Source organism: Scomber scombrus, chromosome 11 (assembly GCF_963691925.1).
Source record: "Scomber scombrus chromosome 11, fScoSco1.1, whole genome shotgun sequence".
Lineage (NCBI taxonomy): Eukaryota > Metazoa > Chordata > Actinopteri > Scombriformes > Scombridae > Scomber > Scomber scombrus.
In genome coordinates, this window is record NC_084980.1 from 8,452,509 (window position 1) to 8,479,357 (window position 26,849).

The window sequence follows — 26,849 nt, forward strand, 5'->3', positions numbered from 1 at the left end:
TAGTGCTTCAACATGGGCTCTGTTTTTTTAATCAAAAAAATAAAAAATAATTTATCACTGATTCATACCCATAAAGTATAAATACAGTTCTCCACATCAGCAATCCCAGAGGAAATATACTGTTTCTACTCTGATGCAATGTAATGTACTATTCATGAAAGTTCATGTCAAATGTATTGTAGCTTTACTTTAGTGCAAATATGTATATCTAAATGTATAGTATATCCATATTGATGCCTATTGATGTGTGTGTGTGTCGCTGAGTGTATCGCTGCTCCAGATGGTCTGTAAGCCCAAGTAGCTCCCGTAATTATCAATGCAAGCTGGAGTTATGTAGGCACTCTTAAATTGTGCAAACAACCCTTAATTCCTAATTTAGATATTAATTAGTTTCCGTGTTACTTGGCAAAGCCTTGTGATTTCCCTTGACATCAGGCAGGTTTCTAACTGGAGTGTCTGCTGCTTCCCGCTGCAGAAGAGCATGTAGATGATGTAGAAGACTTGATAACATGATTGAAACAAGTTCATTAAGTGAGACCAAACACAGCAGTGGGCCTGGAAAGGAGAGCAGTTATTATTAGACAGTGAAAAATCAACTGTATGGTACTTTATTCTGTTTCTGATGTGTGTTTTTACTGCTGGGAACCCCGGACGATATTCAGATTCTCTAAATCTTCATTTTAGTGATGAAGGGTCTGTTAAACACTGTCGTTTATATGCAGTCTTCTGCATTATAAATGTTAAACTATTCTCTACTGGTGTACTGTTAGGTGCTGTAAATCATTCCGATCTTTACAATATTTTCCTACCAAATGCAAAGATTTGGAAGCTCACAGATATTTACTGAAAAGCCAGAAATGCTAAAAATATCAATGAATGTGTGAAGAAGATAATCAACACAATCCCTGTTTGACATCATGTCTACTTGATGACTGTTCTGGTTCAATTGTATTCCTTGATAACATGTTTTGCTTTGTTTGTTATATAAAGCACTCAGATGTGGGCCTGAAACTAAATATTATTGACTCATCAGTTATTCATTTGGTGTATGAAACATCTGGATCTTGTTGATTTTCTGTCAAATTTACCCAACTAATAGTTTCAGTACTGTACAGATGTTATCTTCTGTGTGTGTACATACAAGTTAATACAAATGAAATAAAACAAAACAAACAAAATTAACAAAAATTAAAAAGCACAAATGAAATACAATATAAATGCAATAAAAGAAATGGGACACCATCTGGTATTATCATAGTGGTCTATGGCGTATTCAAATGGTGGTCTTTTGCTGAATCCTTTCAAATGTTTAACATTGCTCAAGGAAACCTAATTATCTGTTTTATATTTCTGACAGATTTTGTTGTTGCTGAATCCTCTTTTTCTTTCATTCTGATTCTAAAATCCTAAATAACAGAACGGATTTATCACTTTACTCCCACTTGCTTCTGGATTGACGAAGCACAAACAGGGCTGCGTTGGCTGAGTCACCACTTGTCAATTGTCCCTCTGCATCCTGTTGTTGTTGTCTTCCCATATCATCATTACTCTTTCCACTGAAGCTTCTCACTTTAGCTCCCATGCAACTGTAATATTCTTGTTGATTACGACCAAAATAGGTGAACAATCATTATTTCTTAATCCTCTGTTTGCCTCTGTTCTTTCTTCCCTCAGTGCACTCCCATCGTGGGCCACGGATTTGTGTTGGACAAGTACAAATGCCAATGCAAGAGAGGATTTTACCATCCGAGCCGAGTGGCGCTCAATGGCTTTAAAAGTAGGTTACACATCCCTCTGTGATATAAAAATACATGTTGCAGCTAGCTGTCAGATCAAAACTTTGAATTTTTCAAAAGCAAGCTTTCAAGATTTATGAAATAAAAACTCTTTTTCACATATTTGTCACATATTTTGTTTGAAATTCGTGTTATGTCTTTGAATGGATATCCTGGGGCTTGTGAGGTTATGGAACTGAAAGCTTCAGTCAAAGGCTTTTGACTGTTCTTATTGTGGAAATGTCTACCAGGTTTCTGTGCTGAGCTGTAGTGAGAGCCACAGGTGGCACCTGATTCACAGACCTGTTGGATTATGAAAAGCGTAGACACTTGGTGAGATAAACTTAAATACAGGTTTAGTCACACTTTAATCGAATCTCTACCGATATCCGCCTGCCTTAGTTACTGTTGCTATGTCTGTAAAGGTGGGCAGATTTACCACTTCCAACTGGATTTTGTCAGCTAACTACTGTCACTAGCAGATTTTGTCAGCTTTGTAATGCTTTCAAAAGAGAAACCAGTACAAGTGTATAAAATATGCACACGATAGCTACATACAGTAGCAGTGAAAAGTTTGGACACACCATCTCATTCAAATGAATAGGAAATGCAGGAGCAGCACTTTTATGTATTGCAGGGTAGAGCCATTTAGCACATTTATCAAAGTACAGTATTCTATATGGAAATTTCATTAAAATTCTCCCGACCCTTGGATGGTTACCTACTATTCAAAGTACTTTTACAACATGCAACACAGTGGTTAGATATGCTTTAATTTTCATATTTTGAAATTCTAACTGAAAAACTGTTGTCATAGGTTACCGTATTACCAAGTGCATGTGGAAATGCAGGAAATACACCCTTGCATTTATACTGTCATAACTTAGCAATAACAAACTGAAATTTATTAAAGTTAGACAACAGACTTACACTGGACTATGGCAGTCAGTGTATGCATGTGTGTGGATGTAATGGCTAATGTGTAGTACATGTTGTCAAAGTATAAACAAAATCCAACTATAACACAGAAGAAAATGAGGCCTGGTCAGTGCCGATCAGAGAGAGCGTGGAGCTTGGGCTGGCAGGCTTAAGTAAAGCAGGAACATTGGCCAGGTGTCCCTGGTTACTGATCAGTGGCAGCTCGACTCCACCCATCCAAGGACCTGTAACATACAGCAGACAGGGCCAGAAAGAGAGAGACACTGGAGCCGTCACGTATACTAATATTGTTTTTTATTTTTTATCTTAGGTGGGCCCTTTTTTAGGCTGCAAAAATACATTTTGCTTCTGGCCCTGTCCACAGCAGTACATTGCAAACACTGACTATGGTTAATTACCTCATACAACCCCACACAAACTATCCCTTTAACTTTACCTTCCTGCTTTGGATCTGAATGCCTGTATTCTGACACCTTGAGTTAGAGCACTGCAGTGTCCTCGGGCAGAAAGCTTGGCTCTGATGAGTGAGATAATCAGGCAACTGCGGTGGTTTTCATCCCTGACTCCAACAATACAGCAACCCAAGGGGGATGATATGCTAAGCTGGAGCTTTATTGTAATGCAGCGTGATGAGGCCAGTAGTCAAACGGCTCACTCTTTGAAGAGACTCATCTTCCAAACCCCATGCAGACCCGTCATTAAAAATCACTGTGGCTCAGATTTGGTCTCATCATTGGCTGGCGACCCTGATTTCCCCTCCTGGAACCTGTCTGTTTCCCCTGAAAACAGACCAGATTGGAAACTGATTTTATATTGTTCCCTAGCAACAGGCCAAAAGGACCGATATCAAAGGGGAGAAAGGATGGAGGGAGAAAAACACAGCCTGCAATAACAATTGAAATATTTGTAAATGTGCAGTTGAACCTCAAGAGACGTGACATTTGATTATAAAGGCAATGTCTACATTTTATTGATGAGGTGATCTTATCATGATAGCGTTTTTCTAAATATAGCTCATATATATCCGTGAATCTGCCCACTGGCATTTAAAACATTCCTGATTAACTGTTTCACTAGTTAAAGTGGGACAAAACCAACTCTTACCTCATATATTAAGTATTATCTCACATTAACTTTTTATTGTTGTATTTTCTGAATTATTATATTTAGTATGCTGTATTATAATGGATTTTGGATTTTGAGTAGTCATTCACATTTTCGTTTACATTAAAATTGTCCTTTTTCTCACAAATGTCTCCTCCTCCCTTTCCTCTCTAAACCCTTAAATAATATTTTTTACTTTTTTTGCAGATTCTATTTTCAGTTGAGCTGGAGTCAGAACATGATTAGCTTAGCTTAGAGTGACTAAAAGCAGAAGGAAACAGCTAGCCCGGAGAAGTATCAAAATAAGTTCAAAAATACACCTGCCAATACTTCTAAAACTCACATGTATATATTCTTCATTTCAGACACATGCTGAAATGTTGAGGTTTTACAGCAAGTTGTGTTCTGTTAACTATTATTAATGAACAGCTGCTAGCTGTGCACCCCTGCTTCCAGTGCTAATGCTAAGCTAAGCTAATCACCTCCTGCTCCATCTCATTACCACAGGCATGAGAGTGGTACCGATGTTCTCATAACTCTCAGCAACAAACCCCCTCAAAAATGAACCACAGTTAACTGGTTAACAGGTTTATGAAAGGATGAAATGTAATTTCTTCAGTGACTGCATAATAAATTGATAAATTGACATTATCAGCATTGAAATAAGTTGACTGGTCAATTCAAATTCAGGTCCTTTACTCATATTTTCTTGCAACAGTGGTCTAAAGAAGCACTGTGCAACTTTAGCTCAGTGTTTGCATAACTGTATGAGCTATAGGACTTACAGAGGAATTACATGCCTATCAAGCGTTATTCCCTAGAAGAGCTGCATAGTGTGGTGTGTGGTTGAGGATTTACAATAGACTACAGATTAACTCTAAATCCAGCCACAGAGAACATGTTGCAGAAAGAAGGAAGAAATTACATTTTTGGCATCATCTCTTTCTTTACATGGAACTGACCAAATTCAGATTTTAAAAGCAAATGTACTTCTGTGCAACACACAGAACACATCCAGTCATGCTTAATGTGACCCCTCTAAAACGAGATGCTGGGAAAAAGTAATCAAGGGAACAGATTGGATAAACTGTATCCAAATGTGTTACATCCTGGTATAACAACAATTATGCAGACCCAATGATGAAGGGAGCACTGTCACAATATTTTATCCCCTTCTCCTTCATAATTCCCTCATCTGCTTAATTAAAGGCTGCATCTTGTAATTATCACCCCCAAGGCTTTGTGATTTATTGGATTGATGATGTCTTGAATGAATTGATTAACTGAGCATTTAATAAGAAGTCAGTGTGTGGCAGCTAAATGCAACTTAATTACACTGATAATCCTTGAAATCACTACAGTAAATCAGACCTGTCTTCTGAATTGTGATTGGCTCATACATTATACATGACCTCTTTAGGAACACGTGTGAATGTACTCTATGTTTAGACATCCGATTGTCAATTAAAGTGTCTTCATATCCTCAGGTAAGGAGCACAGCTCTCATAGAGATGAGACATCTGACATTTCCAGCAAGTGCCTGCCATGCCGTGAGGGCTGCCCCTACTGCCGGGATGAAACACCCTGCCTCATCCAGGAGGACAGCGCTCTGCGACTCGCTGTGGCCTCCTTCCAGGGTCTGTGCATGGTGCTGGACCTGGCCAGCATGGTGGTGGTCTACCACTTCAGGAGAAATAAGGTGGGGTTGAATCAGAGGTTACTGTGTTGGATACAAAGGAGATAATGTTGATTTAAAGAGGAAGTCCCCTGATTTTACACACTAAAACCTGTTTATTTGTCATGTGGAGTACTACTGAGCCTTAGAACACAGGTAAATATCTTCTGCGTTGGGAAAACAATCATAGTTGTTTCATCTGGATCATCATGGCTTGTTTTTTCTCTTCAGAAAGCCGTTACAAACTAGAGGTGTGGAGGTTCAAAGTTCATTCTCTGATTTCATTTGTGAAAACAGCCTAACCCTGAAATCCACATAGTAGTTTATGTTTTGATCACATGATCTTCACCAGTAGTGATGGAGTTAGCATGGATTTGTAGATGTTCAACCTCCATTTGCTGAAGATCATGTGATAAGCCTGAAACCTCCAGAGCAGCTACTAAATAGACCTTATGGTGAGATTGTGTGGAGAAAAACATCGGCATATTCCAGACATTAATTTTTCTAACACTTACTGTAGAAGATATCTACGGAGCCCCTCTGGTGACATGGTCAAAAAAATAAATAAATTCTGGCCACAATATAGCTATAACGTGCGCACAACATACTAATTCATGGCCACGAAATAAGTATAACGTGCGTCACTGTATGTATCACGTTGCCAAGGGAACCTATAGCCTATCAGTGATCAGAATCTAGTTTGTATTGATTTGCAGGTTGTTGTTGCTCTGACTGAATTACTGAATTTGTCTGTAGTGTTCTCTGGACATTTGTCCTTCAATAAAATCACAGAAGATTAAAAGTTCACTATATTATTGATCAGTCTGACGTTTACCTGCAGATGAAATGTGCTACAATTCCTTTAAACCATTATGTTAACACTTTGATGATGTTTTATGCTTGGTCCTGATTTGCTGAAGTCCGTTTTACACTGCTATATTACACTAATAGAACCCTGATTAGAAAATTGCGCAATCCTTTATTACCACAGATAATATCTGATCAATACATACGTTATACCTATTTCATGGCCACAAATTAGTATTTTGTGTGCACGTTATAGCTATATTGTGGCCATAATTTTTTTTTTTTTTTGACCATGTCACCAGAGGGGCTCCGTAGATATCCAATGCATTATGGGATTTGTAGGACCTAGACCTTTTTGGAGCTTACATTAATTGACACAGGAATTGGTTTACATAGTAATTGGTGGCACATTTAGCTAACTGTCCCTTATTTAGCTGTTCTGTTTCACACAGGTTTTAATGAAGAGCTAAAGGGTTTAACTCTGTGACAGGATTAATATGTAACACAGAGGTGCAGCAGATTTTACATTGCAAGCATCAGTGTTTTTGCTGCATGTCTTTGTTTCAACATTCATATAATTTCAGGCCACATGCATTTCACAGGGACATCATCATTGATTTTGGCCAAAAGGACAACTGAGTTAATGATATTATCCCTTGTTTCATTTCTTAATGTACATAGACTTTAACTTGATTCATATTATGTATTTATAGTTTAAGGGGTTATATTGAACCTATCCATCACAGCTGGTCCCTCCATTTGAATCCAGACAGATTTACAGCTGCGTCGTAAAATAATATAGGTCAGCTATTAAAATAAAGGGAAATATATATGAGATCCTCACGGTGTACAGTAGGATAGTTCCAACCAGTACTCAGGCAAAGTTAAGGTGAATCTTTTGCTGTGTGCTATTTATAGACACGTGTGTTGTTGCCTCAGAATCGCTCCCATTTTTCAGTTCACAAGTAATGTCCCTGGAGCCCTTACATTTACATAAAATACATGAAAAACTTCTAGGATGTAATGTGGGTAATTAAATACAACCCAGAAAAGGGTTATAGACACTCTTACTTTTGTTCATGCATAGATAGATAGATAGATAGATAGATAGATAGATAGATAGATAGATAGATAGATAGATAGATAGATAGATAGATAGATAGATAGATAGATAGATAGATAGATAGATAGATTGACTGATTGACTGATTGACTGATTGATTTGTGTCTTTCCTTATTAAATTAACAGAGCATCCGCACATCTGGTCTCATTCTGCTGGAAACCATCTTGTTTGGGGCTTTACTGCTCTACTTCCCAGTAAGTATTTCTTCTGATCTTAAACAGCCACCACCGTTACCTCAGTCAGCCTGTTACTCCTTCGCAAGTAAAGCTGATTGGGTGATAGGGTCCTAAAAGGACACAATATTTACTGCCTTTTGCTTTACTGACAATTTTGGTTATTTCACTTGAGACATTTCTTTGTCTGTGTATTTCTACTGGTTTGAAGTGGGCAGATATCAGTCAGAAAGTTTGCTGATATCAGTTTTTGCACCAATGTGGATTTAGCAACATTTTAATCTGATGACAGCTGTCTGTGTATATTGCCAGGTCACTGTCAATCAAATCTTATCACACCTACACAGTCCTGAAAGCAGATCAGCTGAATGTAAGATCGTCTCTGTATTTAATGATTGCTAATTCAGTCATCAAAAAATTATGGAAAAAAACTTAAAACTTTGAAACCAAACAACTTGGTTGGGTTAGGGGTTAGCTTTAGGGACACCTGTGGCTCATGGTGGTAACAATGAACGTAATTTATGTAATACTACAAGTCCCATCACACCAAATTTGAGCAGTTACATTGTCAAAACGTACAACAGAAAATCTGGTAGTGTTTCTGTTTACAGTGCTGCCAAACAAACACATGTTTTAATAAAGAAGTTGGCCAATAATATTATTTTTCTAAGTGTAATCTGATTTCATGATGGAGTTGGTTTCCAAGAAATTATTTTTCTTATTTAGGAGTTGGCTGCACTGTTGCCTGTAACTCTTAAACTGATCCACTTTCAAAACAATGCTTGTCTTATTTAACATTTTTAATAACCTGGGTGACAAATGCGTTTTATTTCCTGTGATTGCTTCACAATAGAAACCTCCCATGTTTTGCCAGTTAAGTGATTTAAACATGAAGCAGCTGCAGTAAGAAGTGTTGGCATTAGCAGCAACTTCATACAGCTCTGATATGCCTGTTGGAAAGGATCCCTCATGCATGTGGTGGCAATTTGAATCCAGTATGGGAGTGGCTACTATGAGGTAATTATTGAATGTAAATACATTGAATTGCTATTGCAGAAAAAATGCAGACAAAAAAAAGTATCAAAAATGGGGTTTGATCACAGAAAATCTTATGAACTTTGATATGAAGGAGAGGCTTCTACCTTTTGATATAGATTTGAAAGAATTGAAATTTTACCAGACAATTAGGTCGGTATTTTTATTTTAAAAGGATTGCTTATGTTCATAACAGAATACATTATCCTGCTATCTAAATAATACAACAAACCCTGTCTATTACTTCTTCAGTTGCAGCTAGATGCTGTCATAATACTGTACTTCTCATAATTATCTGGAAAACGACAAAGAGTTGAACATCACAGTTGGTGTGCATGTGCAGAGTGTGTCTTATCATGTGTGTGTGTGCCTTTGCCAGCCTTTGTGTTGTCTGTATATGTGTGCAGGTCCATGTGGGTGGGTGCCAGTGTGCATTGTATATGTGTGTATTTACACTTGTGCACACAGCCCACAGTGCACCTGGAGTGCCGCGTCAGAAGCCCATCTTTAGCAGGGAAACAGATGGAAGGAACCTGAGCGCCATGTAACAGGGAGATCTGATGTAACTGGGGAATTCGCTCCCTTCAAATACTTGCACAGACTGCCAACTGTGAGCCAGTGCTCTCCTCAAACATAAAGCCTGGTGGCTGGATGTTTGCCATTTTTAAGCAGAAGAAGAAAAAAAAAGACAAATCTGTTGAGAAAAAGAGCTTCAGAGCACCCGGCTGACTCTTGGGATAAAGATTTTTGTTCTTCTTCTGAAGTTACTGGAGTGTTACCAGAAGAAAGATATTTGCATTAGAATGAAACGCTCAGTTGTTTAATTGCAGCAGATAAAGGCCTGCAGGTATTATACGTCTATCCTTATGTGACCACACCTTGCGTATATTTCTGCTCTGATGCTCAAAATGGATTTGATTTTGCATCCATCCATCCACTCTGTTCCCCATTCACCCCAAGGATAACTCAAGTACCAAAAATAGCTGCCCAAAAATACTCACAAACACTTGGATACACTCATGAGTTTCTTCATCCCATTGCTCTGCTGTTTCTCCATTCTGTTTTCTGCATTTCTTAGCACCTCTCTCTACCTTTTCTGACTGTCTCCATTTTCTCCCTGTCCCTCCATGCCTCATGTTTTCCTCTCATTACCTCCTCTGCATGTTCTGTCTCCACCTCACCTTTGTGTCTGTCTCCTCTCTAGCAAGCTTAACGTTTGTTGCTGCTGCTGTTTCTTTTTTTGCTGCCACCACAAGCCTCCTCAGCTAAGCTTGGCGCAGCTGCTCCGCACTGGTGCTCAATGCATTTTTTAAGAGTCCATCAAGTTCTAGCACAACTTGTTTTAAAAATACATCTGCTGATTAATTGATGGAGGAGGCATGGTCGGTTGGATGCAAACCAGGAGAGCCACCTTCTCTTCTGGGCAATATAAAAATGTGGCTTTTTATTGTGCAGTCCCCTGCGACTTTGTAGTCCATACGGGTAGCACTGCAGAAAGGGTGTGACACTGTTTGTGTCTGTCTATCTCTGTTTATGTTTGTGCATAGGCAGAATGGAAGATGGGTTAAAAGTGCATTTAAAAGGTTTTATAGCATCACATTTTCCTGTGATTGTGTGCATTTGTGCATGCATTTGAATTTCTGCATCTGTGCATGTGGGTGTAAGAAACAGTGTGGCCTATTCTTACCATTTGCAGAGGTGATTTATTGTTTTGGTCCATGTAGACCAGAGAGCTGGAGGGTTTGATTTTTGCTCAAAAGATGAGGGTGCCAGGTAGGATGCTAATCCTAACCACAGGATAGCATGAGGAAGACAGACATACAGTGACAAGATGAGTAAACGAGACACTGAAACAGAGCTTGCAAAGAAAAAAAAAGAAGTAGCAAGTGAATTATTAATATTGTAAAGGTTTTTTTACATTCGGTTTGTCTTTTGCTCTCCATCTGTCTTTATCTCTTCCTATTTCTTTTATTTCTTTCTGCCATCGTATTTGCTATTATTTGATTTGGCATTATGAGTTGCAGACATTTTATTCAAGCGCTGTACTTTACAAGAGCACAGTGGTAGAATGTTGCAATTGTGTAAATTAGGCATCTCATATTGTTATGCCTTCTTATGAATACAAATAGTTTTGGATCAAATCAGTTGTCATTTTCATTGCCAAATTTGAACAAAAAACAGTAATATCAAAGGAGTCACTCGCAGTGCCATATCCACAGAGAAAAAGTTAGCTAAAAGAAGAGTGACTGCATTTGTCAGGTTGACTGTATCTGCTTCATGTGTAAATAAGCCATTGTTTGCTAAAGCTGGTGAACCGCCATAACCTACAGTAACCCATGACACCCTTCTCTGCACAGGTCTGCAGAGATGTTAATGTGCATCTTTGGAGAAGCATAGACTACTCTCAGCTTACCACATTTGCTATATCAACTTGTGATGATGTTACATTGTGTTTGTAGCTTGTTTATTTTTCCCTATAAGTGGCCAAAACTATTAATAAGGATTTTTTTGACAGATATTCACAGTGTACAGGTTTAGGTCTCTGCATGAACACGATGGTACTAATCCTGGAAACCTCAGTGTGGCTGTGGCAATGTATTCATGTGTGTGTGCAAACAAAGCACATGAAGATGTTTGTGTGCTTAGTGCTTGAATTAGACAAAGCATGTATAATGTAAATAATGAGTTTCAGAGGTTTTGGTGCTTTAGAGCTTTTGAGTTTGCTGTTTCCTCCAGTTTCAAGTGCTAAGCTAGCTATGCTAATCTAGTCTAATCCTCTTCTAGTTTAGGCTCCATACCAACACACACCACTGACAAGACTGAAATCCTTTCATTTAACTATCCCAAAGAAGGCAAATAAACATATTGCTCAAAACATCAAACTATTCTTTTAGAGTACAACTTTTTTGACATTATTGATTAAATTATAAATTATATTAAACATCCTCAAAATCACATGATTTTTGGAAAATGGTCTATGTTTGAAAAATCTTGTTAGGTATGTATTAAACTTCCTCTAATAGTACTTGTCTGTCCTCCATATGCCAACCAATTTATCAGATCCTGAGCTGCAACAGTGACTCACAGCCGATAGTGGAGTGTTAAAAAGGAACAGCTATAATTCCTGTTCTTGGGTATAAAATGGACTTGGCTCCCTGCTCTCTCACGACCAGCATACCAATGACAGACTCTGGCACTGCAAGGTCTTGATGGGGATTGTGTATGGAAGGACTGAAACAGTGCTTTGACTCTGTGTGTCACATTCATAATCAGGAGGTGAGAAAAATGTCTGTATCCCACAGCTGAACTGAGAATGGACAGATTGAAGGCTGAAAATTGTATTTTTATGACACTGTAATAGCACACTGAGTCACATTTTGAGTATGTGGAATCCATCTTGCCAGTATTGAAATGAGATTATATGGTTTAAAATTGTGATGATAAAAACCAAGAAACAAGCAGTAGATTTATCCAATATATCATCACTAGTGTTATCTTGAGACACTTGTAAATTCCTGAAAAACTGTAGCACATAACCATTACTTCCTATTTTCTTTTCACAAATCTTACATCCACTGTTCTCGCTGGGTATTGGCTGCCTGCTTTTTTGAGTTTGCCACAGATGTTCTGCTTCTGTGAAGAAGCAGTGAAGAAAAAGAAAATAGGTTACAGGTACTATTGTTGCTCAAGTTTAAGTACTCTGGATAGCTGATGTTGCTTGAATGAAGCTTTGTAAAAGCATTAGTTGTACTTCTCAGGCATGTGTCTGTCTGAGGCAATGTAATAGATATAAAGATTGGTAAGCTCCAGTGGACAGTAAATGTAAAGCAAACATCCAATATAATACAAAGATCCAAGTACATTAACTAAAATACATTTTTACTTTATTATATGAATACCTATCCACAAAAAGACTATTTTTACTTTGATCTATATTAAAGAATGAAATCATTAAGATGTCACTTCATAGGTAGATCTGCACATACATCCAATATCTATAATTATTTATTCTACACAGTTGGGGCACATAATTCTGAAACGCAAAAAAACTAAGCATAGGTCCTCCGCTATATCTTTGCTTTAAACACTACACACATAAAGAAACTATTAGGCTATAAAGATCATAGGTACGGAACATACAGTACAGACATTAATAATGAATCTAGATGCATTCGTAATTACGTCATCGAGTGTGGATATGATGATGAGTTTTTACACTGAATATTTGTCCTCTTAACTGCAAGTTTGGTTTGTTTTTTAAAATTTGCTCTAATCAATATTTTTATATTAACAATGGCTAAAATGATATGTTTAATTTGAAAGGGGTCACTTGTAGTGACAAACTGACAGAGGAATTTTTAATTTATTTAATTTTAATTTTATATATATACATCCTTCAGCTTATTGTTTTTGTTTTTACGGGCTCCCAAATTCACAGTTTTGGTTCACCCTCGCAGCTCTCTCCAGTCTTGTTTCTAGGGGCAACAGGTAGCTGTTCTTAGTGAAAAAACATGAAAAACATACTGTACACTATACCTACCCAGCACCAAATACACCATGTTGTTAACTTGCTGGTGAACTAATAGTTAGAAAGAGGAGAAAATATTGAACTTCCATTCAAGGTGTAAGGTGGACACTAAATGAAAGCTAATACAGCTCTGTATCTGCTAAATAAGCAAGTGTTAACTAACCAATTATATCAATTTAAAAGGTCATAAAGTATCTGTATTGTGTTTACATCTTGCTTGTGCTGCCCCCAAGTGGCCATAAATAAGTTAATACAGGTTTAACTCCTGTTTCTTTATCTGTATGAGTTTGAATAAAAGATTCAATGCGTGACCAGTTAAAATTGTATTTTAGTTTTTTTTTAAGTGACATTACAGAAGTCTCATACATGGATTCCCTGCTCTAACTCTTAAAAATACTTTACCACACATACAGTACCAGTCGAATGGGAATGGGAAAGTGTGTTTGACTGCCACTGTACAGCAATAGATATCCCATTACACATTTAAACTGTAGTCCATATAACATCAATATTTTATTTATCAAAAAGAATTCACCAACATTTTACATGCTAAGATAGCGCCAGAGTGTATCGCAAGCTATCTGTCATGTCTGCTCAGCTTTATTGTTTGCTGCTGCTTTATTTTTTTATGTGCCAAGATGTCTCTGCTTTGCTCATTTATGATTGCCAAGCACCTCTTAACAGTTGTCAAAACTAACTCTTTTTCAGTTAACACTTCTACCCAAGGTAAAGGCCAATCTCTCTGCCATAGATTTTGAAAGAGTTATTGATGCTTTTATAACCTCTTGGCAAGACCATTGTAATTCTTTGTATGTGGGCATAGAATGGTCGTCTTCAGTGAGTACAAAATGCAGCCGCTCGTCTTCTAACTGGTAAAAGAAAGCATAATCACATAACACTGGTATTTGCCACTGTCTTCCTGTTGCTTACAGGATTTATTTTAAGATTTTAGTGCTGTTTTTTAAAGATTTTAAATGAGCTGGGGAAACCTTATCTAGCAGAACTTCTGAATCTTCATACTCCAGTTAGAGTACTGATGTCGACCAACCAGATGCTCTTGGATGTTCAGAGATCTAGGCACAAAAATAGAGGTGGCCAAGCATTTGTAATGGAACAGCTGACCTATAAGAACTGCTCAGACTGTAGAAATTTGAAGTCGCTGCTGAAGACCCACCTCTGTTCTTTGGCTTTCAGCTTGAGTAGATATTGCTCAAACAGATTTATATTAATATAACATCAGGTGACTTACATGTGGAATAGTCATGCTTAATGGAGGCTTTCAACACCCTGTTAGTGTCAGATTTAAAATGAGAGTTCCTGTGTATGTTTTGTGTAAATTAATGCAGAGCCTATTTACATTGCAAGACTAAGCCGATGCAGCAAGGAGAGATGATTAAACGGTATGGAGGATGTATATCCATAAGGGTGAGCAAAGCAGGTTTTTACTTTGCTTCACCGGAAATAAGCACAGAATCACTGCACTGTGTCTTCAGAGCAAAATGTGGAACTCTGCTTCAGTCAGGTCGCTAGAGATTTGATGTGTGGAGTCCTGCTGAGATGCACACTAATGATATGAAATGCGTTGTAATACAAGTGCAAATGGAAGCTCTCATCTTTGCTGCTCAGCATGTGAGTCTTCAGCCTGCGTCACAGGCTTGTCTTCAACAGTAATAGGTGCGAATAAACCTCACACCCAACCAAGAAAAATGATCTGAGCCACTTGCAAATACTCTGTTTTATTGCAAATCAAATGCAGAGAGACGGAAAGTGACAACCTGAACAGTACTCTTACAGAAACACTCATGAATATGAATACAAATCAGCATGCAAATAAACCTACTCAGATGTAGTCGTGCACTCTCCCACATGGAAAATGACATTGTTAAACATCACCACCGAGATGGGCACCGACCCTTCAAACTCTCGTATCTAATATGTACTGGCAGCTGACATATGAACAACATACAGCTGAGGCATGTTAGCAGGAGCTGTGGAGGCGTGAGATATCTGCAAGGCCAAATCTGCCTCCGGCTCTGACTCTTGCATGCTCGAAACTCACCTCATTTTTATTCAGATTCTTTCTGTGTGAATATGAGGGGAATATGACAAGAGTGCAAGTCGCAAAGGAAACAAAGATCAATGCGTGGTTGTGTGTGTGTGCTTGTCAGTGAACACTAACACTGTTGTATCACTCTGTAGGTGATGATCCTGTACTTCAATCCCAGTGTGTTTCGCTGTATTCTCCTGAGGTGGGTTCGTCTCCTGGGTTTTGCTGTCATGTACGGCACCGTCATCCTGAAGCTGTACAGGTACAGTAAACTGAGTATTGGGAGCAATAGTGTGCTAGAAGTGATAGAAGCAGTATTTTAACCTGGTTGCTTTCCATGCTTTTAAGATTATTTCTGTATTTTGTCTGGTAAAGAATGAAGTAAAAGCAAAAAACATAAAGATAGGTTTCTCTCCTCTCCTTTCCTCTCCTCTCTTCTCTTCTCCTCTCCTCTCCTCTCCTCTCCTCTCCTCTCCTCTCCTCTCCTCTCCTCTCCTCTCCTCTCCTCTCCTCTCCTCTCCTCTCCTCTCCTCTCCCCTCCCCTCTCCTCTCCTCTCCTCTCCTCTCCTCTCCTCTCCTCTCTGGTATTAACTTGCCGTATGACTTAGCCTTCCACATTTTCAATAATTCAGTCTGCACACACACACACACACACACACACACACACACACACACACACACACACACACACACACACACACACACACACACACACACACACACACACACACACACAAACACATGTCACACACTTGCCAATAAGCACATTTGAATTTCACATCAGGTCCGGTCTATCTGCATCTGCCTGCTGAAGTCTCTATTCAGGCACACACACACACACACACACACACACACACACACACACACACACACACACACACACACACACACACACACACACACACACACACACACACACACACACACACGAACACACACACTTCCTGCTCTTCAGCTCTCAGCAAGTGTTTCCGAGAAGGGAGAAGGGGGTCAAAGGCTGGCCAGAGTGTTCCCCAGGCAAAATTATCAATTAGATTTTTTTCCTAGCTCGCTCGGGTGTGAAGTGTGCCCCCGGGGGGGTCCCACTGAATATACTAGAGATGAGGGAGATTTGTCACAGTCTGGTCAGGAGAGAGCAGAAGAGCACATCACAGAGAAGATAGTAAACAGAGAAGTGACTGTACGTCTAGTTTAGATGTTGTATTTTATATAATAACATGTTATCATTGGCCCTGTATAGCTTCCCTGGCATCAGATCACTTTAAAACTATTTTGGCTGATGTGTTGCATTATTTATTCCCTTTACGGAGGCGGTGTTGAGTTGTGCATGCAGCAACGAGAGCAAATACTCTGCGGCTTATAAATAAACTGCCTCTGCGTGCAGTGTGTCTAATATGTTACTTAACAATCACCTTTCTTCAACCACCTCCAGCTGAAAAATGAAAAGCTGACACCAGACTCATTAAATCATTCTGTTTATTAAAAACAAACAAAAAAATCTGTCCTCGTGTGTCTTTCCTCGCTTCTTCTCCCGTCCTTTTACTTCTCCCTGCAGGACACACAATATTACACCATGAATTAAACCGAACATCCTTTAAGAGCATGAATGAACTGACATTACAGTGCCTTCCCTCCTTGTTTCTTTTAATTCAAGTGAGCATGTTAATAAGAGCAACAGCCGGGGGCGTGAGATGTGCTTATTCATCTATGCTGCTTCAGCCAGCAGTCTTTAATATCTAGCAACTGTGATCCTCCTTCTCTCTCCCTCCAGGGTGTTAAAGGTGTTCCTGTCCCGCACAGCCCAAAGGACGCCTTATATGACCAGCTGGCGGGTCTTGCGGCTGCTGCTGGTGATTCTGCTGGTGGTGCTGTGGTTCCTGGCAGCCTGGACCTCCGCTGTGTGCCAGAACCCTGAGCTGAGTCTGGCCCTGATATCAGCAGGCCTCACCCCAGAGGGCCTGCAGTTCAGCATGTGTTTGCTGGACCGATGGGACTATATGATGGCTGTTGGTGAGTATGTGTATTTACATTTAGCCAATGTGTTGTGACACTTTTGGTGCAACTTACCAGTTTACTGTAAGGAGCTTTCAGGCTCATGAGTTGGGTCTAGGCTGCTTAAAGGGCCACTCCACAATTTTACACATCAAGATCAGTTGACTTGTCACGAGAAGCACTACTCAGCCTGTGAAAATATTTGTATAATTTATGTGGAAGGAGCTTTCCAAAGTCTGAAAAAAATAACCCAGATGATGTCATCTCTGCTTGTGCTCAGAGACTTGAAATTCCCAACAGAAAGCCTGTGTCACAAACAGGGCAGGAGTATGAAAGGCGTAGGCATTTCCAAAGCAGGAGGATCACACAAATAAAACTGTCATGTCACATTATAAAAGTCATTATATCTCTGCCTCTGCTACATCTATTTTGAGTCTCTCTGCCTTATGGAAGTGAGAATAAATAGTAATTGCATCTTTGACATTAAAGGATAGGCTCAGTCAGTCTTAAAACAACACACAGGTGCCCATAAGAACACTGTCAGAGGCTGAAATGAGATTTTCCTCAGTGTAAGTTAAGTGCAATCTGAGTTAGTCATCTCAAGTGGATGTCTGCCACATTTACAGTCTTTTTTTAGCATCAAATTCCCTCTTAATGTTTCCTCAGACAGTGTTTTCCTGTTATGCTATGGTGGAAGTATAGTAACAAAAAGAGGGACTTTGGCACTAAAAAGACTGTAATGTTGAAAGATATCTACCTGATTTGATTAACTTGGACAGCTGAAGCTTTATATTAGCCACAGATAAACTGTTAAATATATTTTCGCACAGAGGGAGGACTGTGCATTTTGGCCCCCATCACTTACATTGTAAGTGCATTATGAAAAGATTCTCTAATGGTGAGTATAAACAGGAGGTGGTTAAATGTTCATTTGGGCACCTGACATGTAAGTTGCCAGGGCCCAGTGTTAAAAAATACATTAAATTGTGGCTTTATTTTGGTTGTAAATGCTAAAAATGTTATTAGTTTTCCAATGTTATTAGTTCTCCATTTAATATTCCTTGCATTCCTCAAAAGTCCTTCAAATGCTTCTATCTTATACTGTACTATTTGTTTATTGATTTATTATGCATCATTTTTTGTTTATAGTATTAGGTTGTTCTGTTACTGGGCAACAAGTGTTGTTGTTTACTTATTTTATTTCTCCTTATTTAGTTTTATATGTGCAATCATGTGGAATAAAGAAAAGTATCATCTGTATGAGCTTACTCGGCTCATTAAACACATAGAGCTCTTTCACTAACTCTCCTTTTGGGGCATGCATAATCACTTATTTATTATTTAATACTCACTGTATTAACATTTTTTAACATGCTGCATATTTAAAGCTCTTTTTCCCTAAAGTAAATTACACAAAATTACATAAAAATGTAGAAAGCTTATATAAACACGTATTTTGCAGGCTTCTTATTGGAACTGGTGCCATCTCTGCTCCATAGCAACATTACTGAACATAGGTTTGAAGGGAATAAAGACAGCAAGCTGGCCCAAATGTGAGTGGTTTAAAGTCCTGAGGCTACAGTGCCAGTGTGGTCAAAAGGTAAACAGCCTGCTGTGGTTCTTTGCTGATGGACAGAGTAAGGCAGAAACATTGTCCTGCAGCACTGTCCTCTCCTGTGCTTTATTTTCCAGCTAGTCTAAAACAAAATGCATCTATTGTTGCTCAAGTGACAAATTATGTCAGACAAGAAATAAACAGATACAGTCCAGGGAATCTTGGTCTTGTACAAATATGATAAACTCTTCTGCTTTGATGGGTTTCTTGTTGGAGATAAATAGAGCTATCTCTTTAAGCAAGGAGTAAAATGATCCAATACACGTCGCTTGCTTGCCAAAAGACATTATTGTGCCGTAATGGGCCCTGTTTATCCGGCGCCCTGCCTTCAGTGCAGAATTTTGAAAAAACCTCTGCGGTGAAGATGAGATTAAATGGATGCAGTTGAGAATTTTGATGATGGCATCCATTGTTTTATTCACCTTTCCCTGATGGGTTTGCTCACTGATAGTTTAATGAATGATGCTGCGTGCTCAGCTAACAATGGCATGCTCTAATAAACAAGATGGAGTAGCCCTCTCTAACAATGACTAGGGCTGCCACCAGCAGGAAAGTAGAGGAGGTATCACCAAGTCCCTCATTTATTTATACAGCCCTTTACCACAAGCATGTCTCCAAGGACTTTGCAGAAGATGAGCTTGTCTAGTTTTAACTATTCAATAATCTATCATAGGATTAATGAGCTAAGCTCAATAATAGATAATTCACCACAATCTGTAGGGTTTGTCATATAAACTAAAGTGAAATGAACTGCTTTATTAATTTATATTTAAATGTGTGTGCGTTATATTGTTGCTGCTGCAACTTCACCTTGACTGTCTCACTCTGTTCTGCTCTTTTATATTCCTCCCCAGCCTTTTATATTCTACTCACACCACTTTGAGTTTTCTTTTGAGTCACTTGCATCCATATAATAAATTATATACCTAAAGCTACATATGAAATGTCAGTGAAACAGAATTATTTCTTTTTTTAGTGGGTCCACCATCAAGTTACCAGTTTTGACCTTTTGTAGCACCCGTTAGGGACTGAGGGAAAATTATTGGCGTGAGGAGGGGTGGTGAACCCAATTTTTATCTTCCCTCAGAAGGTCAAATAAAATAGAATTCTAAAGCAAAACATGAATAAAAATAAAGACCCCTCTCAGCACTCCCAAAACAATCTGCCCCACTTTTCTTACTGTCCTAATAATTTTCATACTGTCCCTTAAATGACCAGAATGTATGACATTGTCATGTTAACAAGTATGAATAGTGACTGCATTGCTGAGTTATTGCACACACTCTCCCTCACGGTCCAGATGGCCTTGTGTGCGCGCGTAACCGTCGCCTTCCTAATGACAGATTATTGAAGCAGGAGGCAGTGATGGGCACCTCACTGAAGCTAGTCTGACAGCAGAGGGGAGACTAATCCTGTTTGGAAAGAGGGAAAGGATGGATCCCTGAGAGATGCTTGGTCTGCCTCTGAGAACTGATAGACAGGCTGACTGAGAGAGAGAGAGAGAGAGAGAGAGAGAGAGAGAGAGAGAGAGAGAGAGAGAGAGAGAGAGAGAGAGAGAGAGAGAGAGAGGCGGAAGTGGTTGGGAAAAAAAGAAGAGTGGAGCCTGTGAAGCTTGTAGGGATGTGGGCAACGATGCAGAGAGAGTTTCCACTACCAGCAGAGGAGGGGGAGAACTTGAGAGGGAGAGAAGAAGAAGGGAGGACAGCTTAAGGACACTCTGGAGACGGGACAGAGGAAGGCAACATCTTCAGAGAGAGAGAGTGTGTGTGTGTGTGTGTGTGTGTGTGTGTGTGTGTGTGTGTGTGTGTGTGTGTGTGTGTGTGTGTGTTTGTGTGTGTGTGTGTGTGTGTGTGTGTGTGTGTGTGTGTGTGTGTGTGTGTGTGTGTGTGTGTGTGTGTGTGTGTTAGACAGCTTCCCACAAACACAGCTCTTTAAATGTAATGAAACAACATAGCCATTGCTCTCTTTTTGCATTTGTGTGTGTGTGTTGTGTGAGTTTGTGTGTGCGCCTTGGACGCAATGGGAAATGAGGAAGCCCCACTGTTTGCTCTGACAGACGGTGAGAACACAGCGGTGTGTTGAAGGACAGGAAGCACCCTGTGAAGCTGCTTTGGAGGATTTCAACAATACTCCAGACGTGGTGCATGTCATGCTCGTGAAGATTAATTTTGCTTTTTTCTGTGTTTCTGCCTGTTTTGTCATAATGCTGACAAGGGAACACATGTCTGTCTAAAAATAAATAAATCATCCTATTTTGTACTGAAAGCAGAGCAAAACCACACTGATGCAAAACAGTATTGATAATGTCAACAATAAGCAATTAATTTGGATCCGCAATTAATCTGCATTAGCTGCAATTGTTATCCTTTCCCTCTTGCAAGCAGCTCTCTATGCATCCTGATTCAGAGGCTAAGTACCATGTAATTAGTGATGATTTATAGTCTAGGCCTATTCATGAATATTAATGGACTGTAATCACTGTAAAGTCTTTATGGACTCTTATGCCAACACAGTCCTCAGCAAAGTTCTTTGCACTATTTTCTGTTTGCAAACAAAACAACAAGCTCTTATAAAGTGCATCAGGTTTTTAAATATGTAATTATTTACTTAGTGTTGTGCATATCTCAAGAATAATTGAAAATATATATTTTATTTGGGAACATATTGATTTTTTCACAGGCAGTAATAGAAACATAATCTTTTTGAAAGCAGCAATGCAAGATATATTAAACTGCTTAAAGGCATAATTTCATGCCTCTAAAATGCAGCAACCCCAAACGAATCCCCTTCATCCCATTCCAAAATAATTACTATTGACTTTTGCAGCTGATGTACTTTAAAATTGTATTACTGTGACAATTTAGATGGTAATAGTGATTTGGATTATATAGGTGTCTGTGCACATATACTGTATATTTTGAAATATATGATAATTAAAATATGTCTTCTTGCTGTAAATTGCTACAGTATGTGATCTTGGTGAGAGGTGCAAGCAGAGAGGTGTCAACACTCTGTCGAGGTGGCCGCTACTTTCACTGGGGGCAAACATTGCGAACGTATAAATCATGCTAAATTAGGAACTTCTAAATATGAAACAACATCATTCTGCATGAGGTGTCAGAGCAGTTCTGGGGATCAGTGTCTTAGGCTTTGAACAAGACTGCAGGAGTATAAGATTTGTTTCTCAAGTCGGGTCTTTAAAGGGGACCTATTGTGCTTTTCCTTATTTTCAGTCATATATATATAATGTTACAATGTAAGATGTTTATATACAGGTGGACAAATAATGAGGTAAACATATGTACATGTAATCCCTGTGGCTTCAGACTGCTCTGAACACTCAGTTTCTATTGTTTTTTTTTCTACTTTTAAACCGAGCTGATGTCGGCTCTTGACAGATTCCTTTATAAGGTCATCTGCTCCACATACAGCACTCAAGTCCACTGCTCCACTCCACTAACATTATGGCATTATTTTCATTTTTTGGGAGTCAGTCCCACTGTGAGTGTTTTTCCATTATACAGCAGGGCAAAGTAAAATAAGTTACTTACCTGTTGGAGGTGTGATGGTCATAAACAGCTTTTAGCGCTGAGGGGTGGCATAAAGTACCAGTATGATATAAATAAGGACTTTTTAAACTGTGAATCATGCAAAGTTACTCTAGTGTAGTCACAGAATATAAATACAGAGATCCTCTTTAAGACAAACTGTCTGCACTGTTATTTGCAAGTGATCAGATCAGAGTTGTGTGTCCAGACATCTGCATGGGTTGCTGTGGTAACAACGCTGGGGACGTGGCTTTCCAGTGTCACCAACATCACCAGGAAGCATGAGAAATGGAGACCATTAATCCCCCAAAGTGCCAGCAGACAATTTATTTCAGTGTCTGTCCATGGACTGCTCTCCATGTTGTCCTCCATATTGCTCTGCTAGTAGCAGCATGGATTCGGCTCAGCCGCTCCGACGCACTTCTTTCACTCTAGATTTGACATTTGACGTCATTGTGTGTCACATTCTGAGTGATGCAAAAGACACTTTGAAATCTGAGTTGAGCGTCCAGAGCATCCAGACTGAAACGCATCTGTACAAATCAAATTTCAAACCAACTCCAAATGTGGCTTGGATCTGATTTGCATCACATTTAATTTGCTGTCTAGATTTTCGAATAGCCTGGCCCTGTCCGAACTTCAGAAGTACACCTTCCAACTGACTTTCAAAACTTTTCCTGCTTCTAGTTCTTATGCTAAGCTGATCACCTCCCAGGCTCAGGTCCAGCTTCATACCAGAGACATAAGAGTGGTATCAATTTTCAAAAAGTGAATTTCCCAAAATGTTGTGAATTTGAATATTTTTAAGCTTTGCAATGACTTTCCAACCACACAAGTAGCAGTTTATGATAAAAGACTCATACTTTCTGCATGGTGCAGCCCTGATAGAATAATTAGGACATAAAGAAATGAGACAAAAAATACTTTATATAAGGTGTCTTGTAACCCTCTTTGCAACCTTGTTTGTTTCTCCCAGCGGAGTTCCTGTTCCTGCTGTGGGGCGTGTACCTGTGCTATGCCATCCGCACCGTACCCTCGGCTTTCCATGAGCCTCGTTACATGGCTGTGGCCATCTACAATGAGCTCCTTCTATCAGCCATCTTCCACATCATCAGGTAAGTGGAGAAAACAGGGTGGATCAGGCATGAGTGGGCATGAACAGGAAGTCAGATAGACATATTGTGGTCAGAAGTGGATAGATAAATGATGTCCTCTTGTACGCTGGCTGAGAGAGAGAAAGAAAAAGGGAAAATTTGGAGAAGGGGACATAAAAGATAAAACAGAGCTTAGACTGTAGAATAATTAAGTATGTCACTTGAACTCGGTGAATATCTCTCTGAGAGTAATGAGGATAGCGCAAACAATAGAGAAGGAGGGGTTTAGTCGACTTTACCCCTTATTGCAGCAGAAGATGTTGTTTAATCATAATCATGGAGAAATGTGCCTGTTAGCCCAGGCATTACAAGTGCTGATCATGTCAGATGAAAGGCAGAGTTCACCCGCCCCCTTCATCAAGGAAATGAACAGTGTCAGCAGAGCGGGTAAGCCAGTTGAAAGGAGGTGAATAAAAAATGTCTTCCTCAAACAGACACACAGCAGAGATTTACTGTGCCAGAGCCTAAAATAAACTCTCTGTGCCCTGTATCTGACTGTCTACCTCTGTCTGTCTTTCTGTCACTCTCTCACAGAAGTGAAAAGTAACTGCGCTACTTAAATTAATTTACACATTTGACAATTCTTTGGAGTGTTGAGTAATTGCCCCATATTTTCCTTCAAGTACAAGCTGAATGTTACCCAGACCTTGGGTTGAAAATGTTTTCTTTGGATCAAATGACTATAATGTTACAGGGGTCATTTGTAGTGATAAACCAACAAATAATTGTCACCCAACTGTGTAGTTTCCCACAGCTCTGGATCTTTTTAGCATATTTTAGCTCATTTCTTTGGTTTTACAGCTCACAACTGTACTGTTTTTGGAAAACTCTTAATGCTCTTATCAACATTGTTTCAGCTTCAACAGACAGCTTATTCAAGCCCAAATGCTTTGAGAAAAACATTGTACACTATATGCTTAGCATTTAACAGCTAACAAACGCTGGTGAACATCATGGTAGCATTTAGCTACTTAAGAGTTATTTCTTACAAGGGACCAAAACAGCAAACATTGCCCCAGATCGGCTAAAAATACATTGATTAATGCAGATTTAAAGCTGCTACAATCAATACGTTTGCATTAACAGTGAATCAAATGATTATGTGTAATGTAACACTTGTAATTACCATGCAACTGTTCCCATTAGCTCTATGGAGCATTTCAGTTTTTCAGTCTGTCATTTTGCTTTTGCAGCCTATACTTGGCTGTTTTGGTTCATTCTCAGCTTAATAATTATCATAGTTTTCAGCAAAAAAGCTTTTTAAAAATCCTTACTCTTAATACCTGCCCAACAGTTACCAAATGGCAGACAGTAGAATAGCTGGTGAGCATAATTCAGCATTTAGCTGCTAAAGAGCAGATATCTCTCTACAGGAGTTAATGGAGACCAAAACAGAACTAAAGGGAGTAAATATTACACTCATTTACACATCTGTCAGGCAGCACTAATGTTCGGTGCTGCTTAACAGGTAAATAGGCAATTGTTCGCTAACACATTCTTCAAAGCAATTTCATGAGGTCACATACTGTTTGTTACACTGCCTTAAAGTGGCCAGAAAATCAATAATGCAACTTTAAATGTGGTGATTTGAGTCATCTACCACATTACCATTCTATGTGTCTTTTTTTGAAGAAAAAAACAAACTCGTTAATTTAGTTGTTTGGGCTACAGAGTATTATGAGCCCAATTTGTTTCAACAGTGAGCTAAAAATCTTAAAAATGTATGAATGCACACAGCTGCTTGAATATTATGCAAAGCAGACCAGAGAGTTGATGAATATATTTTTCTCCTCTCAGACAGCCACTGGTTTCCATTCATGTTTGTTCAGCATGAATCTGAGCTTGCAGGCACTTGAAACTTGATTTAAATTACAATAAGTGATTGAATCATTGTTTTGAACTGCCAGCTTGCCTAATTCTGAGTCACACACAACTATGCATTTTTGCTCTTGCTTTATTAAGCCTTACTGGCCGTGCTTATATTTGGAGACAGGAGGACAATTTCATTCGATTTTTTTTAATGGTAGTATTTAAGGAATGGTTAAAGTAGTAATACCCAAACTTTGACAAAACTCCTAAACCAAAGAACACTTAATCATTCCCTTTTCAGTGTGAATAAAAAGAGACAGGTGATTTTTATATAACCTGCAGGAGCCTTCGGGGGGAAAAATCCATTTGTCACACTTTCTTTGATAAAACTGTCCATGATTGAATATTCTTTCATTTAGGCAGCAGTCTATTGTGCTCAGTGAGACCAAAAGGAAAAGATCACATTCTTTTAATCTGTTGAGAAACTGAAAAGTCCAGTGGGTACACCTTCATCAGTGGTGTGAAACTGTTATAAATCAAGCTGTTCGTGCTTGCTGGGGAATGAAACATTAGGGTATTTCTGGTGAACTGACAGAGTCAGTCTGCTGCTGCGGTCCAGAGATAAGACTGGACTTATTCAGGATGTGGAGTGTGTGCGGTGGGGTGAGGTTGATACATAGACACACACACACACACACACACACACACACACACACACACACACACACACACACACACACACACACACACACACACACACACACACACACACACTATGCTTTTTGATGTCTAATATGAATTATGAATGTGAATGTGTATATTACTGAGAGTGATGACAAAGGGCCAACAACCTCTGAGCCACCTTGGTGCATGAAACATCACACACATGCACATTCCTCGCTCTCTCACACACACACACACACACACACACACACACACACACACACACACACACACACACACACACACACACACACACACACACACACACACACACAACTGAAGGATTTGATGTCCCACTGCCCAGAGGAAACCTTTTCACAGACTTTACACTCAGCTTGATACTACCTAAATAATTGCAGTGATTGATCTGTCATGGTGTCTGGCTTTAAATCGTGTAACAAATACTTACTTGTTTTTTGCTCCTGGGTAGTTTGTGTTATTTTCTAATTGTTTATTCCTAAAAAAATAGAGAAAAAATAGTTATTATTCCCTCCAAACATTGCTTTTGTGACCAGAACAATGATATTTTGAAACTGACCTCTTTCTAATAGGAAAATGAGTGAATTTGCACATTTTCATTCAGATTAAGTGAGAAAAAACATCAGATAAATCACCAAATAAGATAATGGGAAACTATATTTGAAAGCTGGTTTCTGAAAGTGATTAACATTATAATCGAAAATCCTGAAAATCAATCAATCTTTATCAATCAATCTTTATTTGTATAGCGCCAAATCACAACAAAGTTATCTCAAGGCACTTTACACATAGAGCAGGTTCTAAACCGTACTCTTCAAGTTTT

At 39.0% G+C, this 26,849-nt stretch overlaps 1 protein-coding gene across 1 annotated transcript in view; it reads left to right on the forward strand.

The window, feature by feature from the left end:
• The window catches only part of gpr158b (G protein-coupled receptor 158b), a 60,168-nt gene that overhangs the window by 23,612 nt on the left and 9,707 nt on the right, over nucleotides 1-26,849 (forward strand). Inside the window, exons 3-8 of the mRNA XM_062429326.1 lie at nucleotides 1,675-1,777; nucleotides 5,306-5,517; nucleotides 7,549-7,617; nucleotides 15,359-15,468; nucleotides 16,978-17,216; nucleotides 23,338-23,476. Of these exons, the coding sequence (XP_062285310.1) occupies nucleotides 1,675-1,777; nucleotides 5,306-5,517; nucleotides 7,549-7,617; nucleotides 15,359-15,468; nucleotides 16,978-17,216; nucleotides 23,338-23,476 (872 nt within the window). The remainder of the gene's footprint in view (nucleotides 1-1,674; nucleotides 1,778-5,305; nucleotides 5,518-7,548; nucleotides 7,618-15,358; nucleotides 15,469-16,977; nucleotides 17,217-23,337; nucleotides 23,477-26,849) is intronic.